Source organism: Pezoporus occidentalis, unplaced genomic scaffold (genome assembly GCF_034315485.1).
Source record: "Pezoporus occidentalis ecotype Australia unplaced genomic scaffold, CSIRO_AGI_Poc_V1 ctg255, whole genome shotgun sequence".
NCBI lineage: Eukaryota > Metazoa > Chordata > Aves > Psittaciformes > Psittacidae > Pezoporus > Pezoporus occidentalis.
In genome coordinates, this window is record NW_026914448.1 from 117,068 (window position 1) to 129,948 (window position 12,881).

A 12,881-nucleotide genomic window follows, 5' to 3' on the forward strand; every position below is an offset into this window, starting at 1 on the left:
CTTCTGCCCATTCAGTACTGCAGCAGAGTAAGTGTGTGTTCCCTCCCTTCAAGGATGCTTCTCTAAGTACTGCTTGCAATGATGGTGCTGGGAAATGATTGAGGCATGTAGATTATTGAGCTTTTTGATATCAAAAGCACATTAAGGTATGAATTGATTGGGCTGAGCAGATGAATAGTACAGCTGCTGATTCACATGATTTACCTTCAGCTGATTCTTCTTGCACTGAAAATGGCCCACTTTTGTTTGCAACCAAGTATTACATAGGAGAACAGGAAGAGTAGTGATCCCAATGAAAGTGGATTTAGCTTTTAGTCTCCTACAAGACTTAATGTTCCCATTCTAAGGGTGTACAAGTGTGGGGGACCATCTGCTTTACATTTCAAGTAACTGTCATCATCCTACAGCTACCAGAAAACTTGTGATTTTGAGGGGGAAAAACCAGTTAACACTTTGCCTGCAAATCTTATCTTTCAGATGGGAAGAGGAATTCACAAGAAGAATGAGTCTGGAATCTATGGTAGAAACCTTACGAGAGGTAAGCTTTGAACAGCATGTATTGAAAAGTACAGGTTTTCTCTGTGCCTTTTATTATGGTGGTAATAACTTGCATTTGTCTTTTAAAAATCTTTCTTCTAGCTAAAGCAGCTGACTGCATTGCTCTGTGCTAGAGAATAGTGTTAATGTTTGGAAGCTGAAGCAGGGAGGTGCTGAAGTCTGACAAAGTGAAGCCTGGGGTGGTGACAAGCCTTATCAGCCCTGTTCAGGTTAAGTGAGGAAGCATATATTGACCTCTTAGCCCTTAGTTCTTTGTGTGTTTTCTCTTGCAGGAGGCACAGGAAGCCGAAGCTCTCCAGGAGGAGTTAAATGAAAAGATTGAAAGACTGAAAGCAGAACTCGTGGTCTTTAAGGGTCTGATGAGTGATGTAAGTACACTGGAGAGCGGAGTGGCCAACTCCCACTGCCTTTGTGAAATGCGTGTGTCATGCAAATGGCTTCATTCATAAAAAGGTTATGGTCTTAGTGAGTGCTGCTTTGTAGTTAGCATTTATGGCTGCCTTTATGATCTAATGCATCAGGCAGATCACCCTGCCCCCTGCTTCCTGTCTGGTCTGTGTAGAGATGCATTAACTTTGCTGCTTAGCCCATAACCCGGCCTCTTCCCTCCCTTCCCTGTTCTCCGCAGCTGGCAGTGCCGGCATTCACATCTGCAGCCATGGCACAAATGTTGGAGACCTCACAGGTCAGGGTGAAGGATTCGTCACTGAGCAGCACCATGTACTGCTAACAGGAGGGATTCTGGTCCGAGTCACACAAGAGAGTTGTGTTCAGAGAGGGAGCACACTTCGTGTATTTCCCAGATCCCTTTGGGAAAGCTCAGAGTGTCACTGGTTCGAGTATCTGGCTTTGTTTCCAGTGCTGCTTTCCTGTGTCTCCTTAGATCCTGACTTCATTTCAAGGCTGGGGATCTTTTAGGCTACGACTGGATAATTTCACTGGTTTGAGTTGGAAAGGACCCTAAAGCTCATCCAGTTCCAGCCCCTGGCATGGGCAGGGACACCTTCCACTAGAGCAGCTTGCTCCAAGCCCCATCCAACCTGGCTTTGAATACTTACACTTAGACATACTGAGAGCGTGTACTCATGCAAGTATCTAGGAAGATAAGCCAGGTGAACATTAAGTTAGGTGCTGTTCTCTATAAGACTGAAGAAGTGCTGATGCCAGTTGTCTAATGAGTATGTCTTATTATGCTTATTTATTCAGTAATTTTGCATAGAATTGCTTCCTTCTGACTTTATATAAACTTGCAGAACCTGCTCCCTGGTGTCAAATCCATTCTCTCAGGGCCACTAGATCTGTTCGTGTGAAATTTGCCAATTAGCTGTCTCTTCATCTGGTGTTTAATCGAGGACAGGCATGCTTGGTTAGAGGCAGTGTGAAAGGGAGAAGCTCCTTAGGGTTGCATCACTGCGGTGACGTTTTCACTGAGGAAGAAGTGGTGCTCCGTGTGTACAAAAGGGGTGGTGATGAAGGCAAACATCCTCCTCAGCTTGCTCTCAAGTGTGCTTTGGGCTTTGCAAGCCCTGTAAGAGAGGAGAGCATAAGGAAAGCAGTGAGAAGGCTTGTTTTGAATCTCGCTGTCTAAATATTTAGAGCAGAGAAATGCAAGATGTTGGCATGTGGCTCTTGCCTTCCTGTGGGTAAGAATCGCTGGTACCTATCAACTGAGAGAGTGTTTCAGAGTGTGTCACTGTTTAAAGACCTCTTTTTCTCAGTGTGGTTCTAAAACGGAGATCTCTAGCTTGTCCAAAGGTGGTTGACAGGGGCTAGAGAAGAACTCTTCTAATGACTTAAAACCAAAAGCAAACTACACCAACCAAACAAACCTAACCCCACAGTTTTCATCTTGGAAAGGGGATTCGGTATTTAAGCATGCTCTGCAGAGAGTGTTTCTGCTTTTCTGGTCACAGAGGAAGCATTGCCCAGCCATTGAAGTGGTACTTTCTAGCAGAGCAAGTCTTGTCTAGGCTGGAAAATACACTTTTTGCTTTAATGTTTCTTCCTAAGGAGCCAGCTGTACTGTCTGAGTGGGAGTATCTTGTGTAAATGATGTTTATGGTTACTGCCCAGAGTGAAGTAAGACAAGATATTTCTCAAATAGAACTTTTGCTAGGCTGGAAGCCAGGTTAATGCCACGAGGAGTGGTTTGTTTGTCACAAGTTTTCATGGATCTCTTTAGATCCAGTCTTGATTTCATGTTTCTGTTGCTGTGTAACCTGGGGTCTGTTTTAAAAGCATCTTCCTCTTGCAGGCACAGCTTTTCTGTCTGAAAGGAAGGGAACTGTTGCATACTCCCCAGGTCTTAGATTTTATTCTGTCATGCACAATCTCAACAGGGTTTTTCTCTTCCCTTTTTAAAGCTTTATCGTCCCGTACAATTTGCCTGTCACCACATCTAGCAGTTGTTTTGGGGTGGGGTTAGGTTTTTCAGTGACAGAACACTCTGCAACTTTATTAGGGTCAGATATGAATGTTATTTGTTAGCTGTCTAGTCCATTTAGATTGTCCATGTACTGCCTTTCCCGGAGAGCAAGATGTAATACTGTGTAAGAGTGGTATGCCCTGGGGTTAGAGAGATACTGTGGGGTATCTCTTCTTTCCTGAACTGTATAATAATAGAGGATAATCACTACTGTCCTTCCTGCAGCCCATGACAGACCTGGACACAAAGATTCAAGAAAAGGCCATGAAGGTGGACATGGACATCTGTCGGCGAATCGATATCACAGCCAAGCTGTGTGATGTAGCGCAGCAGCGCAACTCTGAAGACGTTTCCAAGATATTCCAGGTGATTAGGCCATGAATTTTCCATAGGGTAGGACAAGGAGTGAGGGGACAAGAGGGAGCAGCGTTGAGGAGCGTGGTCCAGGTCATTTGCCTTCTCTTGACATTTCTCTGTGCAGGTGTATTTTCTTCTTTCTCACTCTTGGAATATAGCTCTCTTCTCTAGTATTAAGAGCACAACATATAAAATAAGAAGCCTCGGGATGACCTTTAAGGCACACTGTTAGTCTGATGCTAGTCTACAATGAATGCAGGGAAAAAAGCATTACAGGGTGTAGGTTTGTATAAATGGCTTCCTCACATTTGTTCCCTTCATAAGTGAAGGGTTTTAAGCTTTTACAACTGTCATCTGAATGTTCTTATTTCTGGCTTAAGCTCCGAGGCCAGAAATAACACTTCTGTGATGGTGAGCTATGACTGCTTTGAACTAGAAACTCCCCTTGCTTTCATTGAGCTAATGTGGCTCCTTGGTGCTAGTAGGAAAGTGATTTAATTTGCTCCAAAAGCAAGCAGTTAACAGCTCTGTGTGGAGCAAACCTGTAACTCCTGATGCAGCTGGTCTTCTGTCCCAACTGCACTTTCAATTGTGATTAACCCAGCTTCCTCCTACTGTGATCTAAGCGTGTCTTTGAGTAGAGCTGCCATGTCTTTCTGCTCAAAGGTAACTGCAGAGCACTTTTGGTCAAGCATGCAGTGGTTAAAATGATCATTGTGGAGAACAATACCAGTAAGGGATGGTTTATATGCTGAGTAGAGGACAAGCTAAAGTAGGCTGGGAGTGGACTGTGTGTTTGTGACTCTGTGCCACAATCTGTGAATATCTTTCATGTTCACAGCCCTCAGATGAAGAAGTGATCCTCTGCACCCTTGGCAGGGGCATCCCTTGAGTTGTCTGTGTGTTTCTGAACTTCATTTCTTTGAGGTTGTCCAGGCATTTTCATGGTTCACTTTAACCCTTCTTCTGTCAACCTGATGATTAGCAGTCTGCCTCTGCTGCTGGGGTGGGAATGACCCTGAAGTCAAGGCTACCTAGGAAGGCTTCCTGTCTGCTCTTTTGTGGTGGTTCAATCCTGTGGTGGTGGCAGGAGAGAGGGAGAGTTCTGTCATTGCTCTCAAGCCTGCTGCCTGGGCACTCCTGCCAGCTTCTGCTTCTCCCTGTATCATTCTAACCTCTGCATGTTCTCTGGTCAATCACAGACCGGTGCCAGTGAACAGATGAACATCTGTAGAGCGCTGGCAGCCTGCAGCTTGCTTTGCTCTTCCCTGTTCTGAACTGCTTCCTTGTGCTCTGTGTTCACCACTCATTAACAGATGCAATTCCCGTCTTGAATACGAGCAAGCCCTGAATTGCCTGGGACCTGATGAACAGTTATATCTGCTCACACCTAATGCCTCTCTGTCTCTATTTCTGCCCCTCATGGTGCAGCAACTTCAGTTGAACCTTCTAGTTACTGCTCTTCTCTCCAATTAAGGTGGCTTCCAAGAAGAAAGAACGCAAGCTCACATCTGATGATGACCTCTCTGAACAGGATGGAGACAATGGCAGGTTCTCTGACGATGAGGTCAGCTGCTCCTTGAACATCACAGATGAAATGAAGCGCATGTTTAATCAGCTGTGAGTATCATGAGCAACATGGGGAAAGCTTGTTCTGAAATGCAGACTTAGTCCCAGAACACTCGAGCTGCCACATACGTTTTCTGGAAATTCAAGTAAAATGAACTGATTTTTGTTCTTCCCTTAGGTAGAGAATCTTCTTTTACTGCTGTTATCATAGAATCGTAGAATGGTTTGGGTTAGAAAGAACCTTAACATCATCCAGTTCGAACCTTCTGCCACAGGCAGGGACCCCTTCCACTAGAGCAGCTTGCTCCAAGCCCCTGTGTCCAACCTGGCCTTGAACACTGCCAGGGATGGGGCAGCCACAGCTTCTCTGGGCACCCTGTGCCAGCGCCTCAGCACCCTCACAGTAAAAATTTCTTCCTTATACAACCTAAATCTCCCCTGTTTCAGTTTGAACCCCTCAACCCTTGTCTTATTACTATAGGCCCCCTTCAGATACTGGAAGGCTACTATGAGGTCTCCAGGCTGAACAGCCCCAATGTTCTCAGCCTGGCTCCATACAGGAGCTGCTCCAGCCCCTGATCATCCTCATGGCCTCCTCTGGACTTGCTGCAGCAGCTTCATGTCCTTCCTGGAAAGAAGCACTGGAAGTGCACACAGGATTCCAAAGCAGTACTGTTATAACAGTAGCAAACCAAGAAATATGCAACACCATAAAAAAAGTACAAAACATGAGTCTATTCTGCATATTTGGCTGAAAATCAGATTTCTAGAGTATTGGAAAGAACCTCACTGCTGCTTGGGCTGGCTGGAATTTGGGAGGGTCACTGAAAGCTCAGTTCAAAGCGGATACAAACTTCTCTAGTATTTTGTATGATTTTTCAGTGGAGCTATAGGCAAATGGTAGTGGTGGGTCTGTCCAGAAGATCAGTTCTAGCAGTTGCAAGTCTTGCTCCAGAATGTTGTCTCCCCAGCTGGAAGGTCTGGCATTTATTTTGCCTAAAGACTCCCAGATTGGAGTCTTTGGAAGTTTGTAGCACCTGAGAGGAGACTCTGCATCTTGGTGGCACATAAAGCAGTGCAGGAGGCTGGCTGGTGCTGTGCCCTGGTGTTACGTTCTTCTGTTCTAGAAGTGATGGAGGTGGCCACAGCCTGGTGAGGCTTTTGAGGGTCTCTGCTGTTTTCTTTTGGCAGAGGATAACCCCAGCAAGCACTACATATCTGACTTCCCTAGCACTGAATAACAGTGACTTCTGCCAACTCCTGCAGTGACTGCAGAGGGAAGAATTCCCAGTGCTTTCCCACACCATGTAGGACAGTATTTCATATGTAGGAGTACACAAGAAATTTTCCAGGAAGAGCACTAACTCCTCTTCTGTCGTCAGCTGTTCCCTAAAGTTCTGCTTCCATGGAATGTCTTTCTTTCCACCTGAATTTCACATTCAGGAGGGCATGTTTCTTGCAAAAGTCATAGAGAACTCCTCTTGTTAGGACTCTGGTTTGGGGTATCTTTAGGCCCTCAGTAATATTCAGTGTAATAAATAGATTTTTGTCTTCTCTACCACTAAAACTCAATGTGACAGCAGAGAGTGTGTAGGTGTTAGAAAAGCAAGAGGCTAAAATTGAGCTCCCAGGTTTGTACTGCATCTGGCTTTTAGTTTTGTTCCTCAACCTGGCCTGTGATACCTGATTTTAATTGGTGCTGCTAATGGACTTCTTATCTCCTGGTCCTATTACACATGGCACAAAGCACTGCAGGGTATGTTCAAATTGGTTGATGTAGAACAGGCTTACTGGGAATGGTACCTTTCTAAGGATGTCTTAAGGTCCTTTCCAACCTGAACTATTCTACGATTCTATGTCTGGGTTTGGGGTCTTTGTGAAGTAGAAAATACACAGCTGAAGAGCTTCTCTCATTCACAGAAACAAAGCAACTTGCATTTTAGCTGTTACAAACTTGGATCTTTACGTGTCTAGTAGTAAAAAGTCCAAATGCAATCAGCCTTGAAGAGTGTGTGTCTGAAGTAAGCAGCAGCCAGAACTGGAGCCTTTGGGCTCTTCCACGAGGGTAGCCCTTGCAAAAAGGAACTGATGTGAAAAAGTTGCATTGCAAAAGGCACTGTTCCGTATGCCCCAAGTTTATAGGGTTTTTTGGTTTAATGACTTATTAAAGTCATGCTGAGTCCAGGCAAAGAGCCTGTCTCTTGCCAAGCTCTTCAGCCTCCTGAAGACAGCATTGGCCTCTGCTTCCGGACTAAGATGTTATCTGCTTAAAAGGAAGTGAGCTCAAGTAATAAAAATGCATCAGTCTGAAATGAGCAGGCTGCTTCTGGGAGCCAGTTCAGGTTTTTGTCAGGCCTCCTTAGCAAGGACAAGAAGCAGCTACTGGTGTTCTGCTCTGCTGCTGTTCAAACCAGAAGGGACTCGGTGCCTTCTAAAACTTTCCTTTCTTACACAACATACTAAAGGGGCTTAACCAAATAACGAGGTTAAAGGCCACTCTTGCCACTGTTTGTTCTCAGTCTTAAGTGGCTGTAGTAGTATCTTTGTTCAAGTCAACAGTGAGTATTTCTGCTCACCTGCACGTTGCTTTGAGGCTTCAGTTTTAAATCGTTGTTACTTTGGGGAATCATGGTTTTTAAGTGCTTCAGGGGAAATATTGGCTGGACTTCAACATGCAAAGCCGCAGGGAGGCTTCTGGTGGCTGTTTCTTGTCAAACTCCTCACGCTGTGTTTGGGCTCTTTTTCCCATGTCTAAAAAGAATAGTTTCAAACATTTTTGTGGTTTTGCAAACAGGGGAAACTAATGTGCAGCACCATCTGGAGGACAGAGCTAGGACTGTGGCCTGGCATCAGGGATGTTAACAAGGAGCTTTTATTCTGCTTGGGGGTGGCAAAGAGCCCAGGAGTGAGGGACTTGGACAGTGGCACAGCCTGTTTGTAAAACCTGTGAGGTTTTTCAGCTGCTGCATTGTTTCCTTCACTTGGTTCTCATAGCCCCTTTTTTCATGATTAATTAGAGGATGATTAATTAGAGGAGTGGGGCTGCAGCAGTTTTCACTAATGGTTTTTCTGTTCCCTTAACAGTCGTGAGACATTCGATTTTGATGATGACTGTGATAGTTTAACATGGGAGGAGAATGAGGAGACGTTGCTGCTCTGGGAAGACTTCACGAACTGCAATCCTTCCATTGACCTCCAAGGAGAGGTGAGTTCATTTCCTTTCTTTTCCCAAACTATTCTCTACAGGAACTGTACCCCTCAGCTGCTTTCAGCCATCTGAGCCTTTGCGTATTTAGCTCGTGGTCTAGTTTGCCACACAAACTTGCTTCGATTTAAAAATCCTCTTAGTGCTTTCTCTCTATGGTTGCTTTTCAGTGTGTGCAATCAGTTTATTTGTAAAACTTCATTTCTTCTGCTCCTTCAAACTGAGTATATGAAAGTACCAAGTAAGTGTCAAAAGATCCAATGTGTCTGGGTGTTGCAGGAGCATCACACGCTCTGTCACCCTGAGCAGTCGTTTATCTCAACCCCTGTATCTTCTACACAGCATCTCTGTAGATTATCATTCACATTTTAATTGTCAAAAGAGTACAGTAGCACACACGATGGCACAGTTTAGTGGGGAGGAAAATAAACTCAGTATGGCCTGTGGAAGATGTTAAAGCGTGTATATCCCATCACAAACAAAGAAGCTGTGGCTGCAGGTCTGCGTAAGGCCCCAGGGATCTTCTGAAGCTGTGAATCTTGTGCTTCCATCTTCCTAGTCAATAGGATTCTCCTGGCATTGGTGGATAATAAACAGCTTGCTTTTAATCCTTAAGATCCCACACTAAATAAGCTAATGGCTGCATGCTGCCTCATTGGGTGACTCCTGAGCCTTTTTAAACAAGCCTAAAGAGTGATTGAAATGCCAAGGTCAGGCTTTGTGCGGGTAGTCTTTAAATGCAATGCTATTATTTCATTACCGAGCAGCACAACAGCAGTAGGTAAGAAATAATCCTGCCTCCTTCCATCAGCACTGTAGTGTGAAGATGCTGAGGCAGCAGTCTCCTGAATATTGTCTTGTGTTGACTGCCAGGAGTGTGTTAATGTTATGTCTTCCCGTTTGTATATCATCTGGCATCCTCTGAAACTGCAGAGATTACTTAGAAGTGCTAGGGCTGCAGAAAGCAGTGTGCTTAGCTACATGTCGTCTTTTGAGCAGGGAGAGTGGCAGAGTGATAATGTGCAGCCATGTGCTGGAATTAGTGACAGATTGATTTGCATATACCCATGTGTGCATGTATAAGCACAGCTATCAGAGGAATATTGCCGAACTCAGGCCTTACGTGCAAAAACTCTGTAAAGGTTTTAAGCAGCTTAAATCCTTCTAAATGAAAATTATACAAGGAAAGGGTAGATTTGTCTTGTAGATGGAGATTCAGAATAAAGACTGCTCCGACTGTGCCTGGTCTTTAACATCGTGCTTTACATGTCTGAATCTTCCTTCCAGTGGCTTTATTCCTTTCAAGTTCTTACATGGTGCCATAGCCACCTTCTTTTATGACCTTCCTCCTTAAAGCACTTCTGCATATAAAAGGATAAGTGGAATGATTCTTGTAGCTATAGGCTGGATAGCCTGGTGCTGATACCAGGCATGATCCTGATAAAGCTGCCTCAGATATGACCAGAGGATGGAAACATAATTAGTGCTCATCAGTGCAGTTGCATTAAATTGATCATTTTCTTTCTGGAAAAGGGAGATAGGTAATAATGTGAAAGAGAGAACAGAGACGTTGCTTTAGTCTCTTTGTGACAGCATGAAATAGTGCTGTATGTTTTGTAGCCCGGACTGTACTGACAATCCGAAGTGATGATATTATGGGAGCTGCTGTCTGGCAGGGTGTTTCCTATGGGACAGCATGTGTTCTTGCATGTGGCATTTTCATCAGTAGTGGGCTGGAGTGAGCTTGCTTTATCTAGCAGTTACAGATTTCAATAGGAAACAATTCATGCAGAGCATAGGTGTGAGCTAATGGAAACTGAAAGGACTTGAGAGTAATAATATGCAATTGGAAAATGGGTATTCCAGAGCAAAGCTGTAAGTAGCACGATGGTCAGTGCAAGGAAAACAAAGCCTTGTGGCTGGAGAGCAATTACAATCTAAATGTGATCAGACTGTGAAAGCTTTGGGAAAATCCATGGGTCTGGTTCTTTGGCAGCACCGGGTGTATGTGTGTTAATTGCTGGAGCCTTGCTCTGTAGGTCCCTTGATCAGAGACTTTGTGTGTACAAAAATTGTACATTGTCATTGTACAAAAATGTGTTTTAAGAAGCAGAATATTCCCTGCCTGTATAAAAATGCATTGAGAAGACTCTTTGCATGAAAGAGCATCGCAAGCTCCGTTTCTGAGCAGGTTAGACAAGAAAACCTGAGTTCCGTGTTACATTCTTGCTAATTCTTTGTGTCTACCTTTCCCCTGCAGGAGGAAAACCTGGGAAACTTGATCCATGAAACAGAGTCTTTCTTTAAAACCAGAGACAAGGAATACCAGGAAACAATAGGGCAGATAGAGGTAAGGAAGTGGTTCATGACAATAGGAATTGTTTCTAGTGGCTGAAAACATACAGTGTTCTGATCCAGTATATACGCAGAGGAAAGATGGAATGTCTGTCTATGTAAGGGATTTTCCTCTGACATACCCTTGGGGTTCTTTTCTAAATACCATTCTCTGCACAGCACTGTTACTGAGTAAGCATAAATCTGTAGCTGGTAGAGAGAGAACCTTCAGAACAAAGAGAGCAAAAATGCACTATTACTCTTTCTCCCCTTGCATATCCACTGTCACACTGGGAAATGCTTTCCAAGACGTGGCCTCAGAGGTTGCCAGACACAACAGCTGTAGCTTCTCCAAATCTCTGCCCTGCCTAGAACATGCTTTCATTAATTACTGTGTGTTGACAAACAAGATGCTAAGCAGCAGGAAAAAAAAACAACTTGAGGGCTGCTTAAAACCAGTGCTGAGCTCTGATTAAATTGCGCTTCGTCAGCTGATGAATGAATTGCTGGTTTACAACACTGAGGTTAAACATAAATGGTGTGGATGCTTTGGCTTGGCTCTGGACAGCTTTAGTATCTCCACCAATATATAAATGCAGTGAAGCTGGGAGAAGCTGTTACCATCTCCCCTTGGGCTGAATATTCTCTCCTATTTCTTACAGCTGGAATTGGCCACAGCCAAGAGTGACATGAATCGCCACCTGCATGAATACATGGAAATGTGTAGTATGAAAAGGGGCCTGGATGTCCAAATGGAAACCTGTCGTAGGCTTATCAAAGGCTCAGCTGACAGGTAATAAGATGTCACCATTCTGCCTGGGGTGCTTCAAGAGGTTTTGTTTCCTGCCAGTTGTTTTAAAGGCAGTAGCATCGTTTTGTCCTTTAGGTAAGGTTGTTTTGTTCAGAGTCAAATACCAGTCAAAAAGGAGCTGTGTAAAAGTTACTGTGTGTTCCTACACAGAGTAACAGCTCAAAGGATTCAACAGCTGAGGGCAAAACCAGGGATCTCTAATTTGGATGGACGTTCATTCTTAACATTATGGGTGTAGAACTCTTAAACAAAAGCCAAAATTAAACCTTGACTGTGGGCTCGTATGAAGAGCTTGGGTTTTAACCTTCTCATGTGTTAAGGACCCTATACTGTAAGGGGTTTTTCTTAGCTCTTGCTTGCCCCCAGTGCACATCCTGGCTTAAAAGAACAAGATGCTAAACGTTTTTAGAGTTTTCAAGTCTATACTTATGGATGATGAAACTCTCTGTAGGATGTTCATCGTCCATTTCCTCATCAGTAAACCCAGGGCAGCCTTTACGTTTGTTCAGGAGATGGCAGGAGTGGGGTGGCAGCACGTGGGCTGGTTTACTACTGGTATTTACCATAAACCCAAAGCTTAATGGTAATAAAGTACATTGAAAAATGTTTTGGGAAGTGAAAGCCACCATTTTCTTCAAAGGTTCATTTTCCCCCCCTTTCTCTCATTGATATTTAATTCCTTGTCTAAACCTTTCTCTGACTTTTCCTGCAGAAATTCTCCATCTCCCAGCTCTGTAGCCAGCAGCGACTCAGGAAACACAGATGAAATTCAGGACGAGTTGGACAGAGAGACGGATGTGGAGCCCATGGTCACCTGATACATAGCTGGAGCATTCCAGTGAAAGGGAAGATACAAGACAAGATTGTAAAAGAATACACTGATGTGGGGGCAGATAACAATAAGACTCATAAGCCCTCACACAGGGTTTCTAAGGACTCATTCCTACACGCATCCCCACCCCACGCAAGGATTGGTGCTGTAAATTTCTATTGTTCTACAAATCGTAAATGCAGAGTCCTGTAAGAAAACATGGTGTTTTAATTGTGCCTTTGCCCCAAGCTGAGCCACTTTGAGCTCCAGTGGAATATTAATAGCAGGTGTTTTTATACAAAATATTCTTTCAACAAATCCTAATCCGTTAGCAGAGAATGGTGCTGCAAAGGCTCTGGGTGTTTCGAGAAGCTCGTGGTTTTATTGAACTGCTGCACCCATTGGCAAAAGGAATGCTGGCAAAATGAGAAGTGAACCCGAGACATTTATGGTGCAATTACCAAAGTCTGGCTCCAAGCAAGAGAATTGAACTGTAACAATTTGAACTGTAACAGTCCAAATTGAACTTGAAGCATTTAAAATAAGAGCAGGGGTAGAGACAGCTTTTAGGATTAAGCAGTTCTACAATATTAACAGGAGCTTCTCAGTTCCATCTTTCTGGCTGAAGGAGCCTTTGAGATGCGTTACAAGCTCTCTGCTCCACTCCAGAGTCTGAAGAAGCAGCAGGTCTCAGCTCGGTGGCAAAGCAGGGGACAGAGGAGGGTTCCATGGGGTGGGAATATCCCTGATAAACTTCTATGCAAAAACAAAAAACCCACAAAAAAAAAGCTCGCCTTATTTATATGGAATG

At 44.1% G+C, this 12,881-nt stretch overlaps 1 protein-coding gene across 1 annotated transcript in view; it reads left to right on the forward strand.

Moving 5' to 3' along the window:
- The window catches only part of IFFO2 (intermediate filament family orphan 2), a 37,039-nt gene extending 24,751 nt beyond the window's left edge, over nucleotides 1-12,288 (forward strand). The window contains exons 2-9 of the mRNA XM_062623608.1: nucleotides 478-538; nucleotides 831-926; nucleotides 3,209-3,349; nucleotides 4,818-4,960; nucleotides 7,994-8,114; nucleotides 10,375-10,464; nucleotides 11,111-11,241; nucleotides 11,972-12,288. Of these exons, the coding sequence (XP_062479592.1) occupies nucleotides 478-538; nucleotides 831-926; nucleotides 3,209-3,349; nucleotides 4,818-4,960; nucleotides 7,994-8,114; nucleotides 10,375-10,464; nucleotides 11,111-11,241; nucleotides 11,972-12,077 (889 nt within the window). The 3' untranslated portion in view covers nucleotides 12,078-12,288. The remainder of the gene's footprint in view (nucleotides 1-477; nucleotides 539-830; nucleotides 927-3,208; nucleotides 3,350-4,817; nucleotides 4,961-7,993; nucleotides 8,115-10,374; nucleotides 10,465-11,110; nucleotides 11,242-11,971) is intronic.
- The last annotated feature ends 593 nt before the right edge of the window (nucleotides 12,289-12,881 follow it).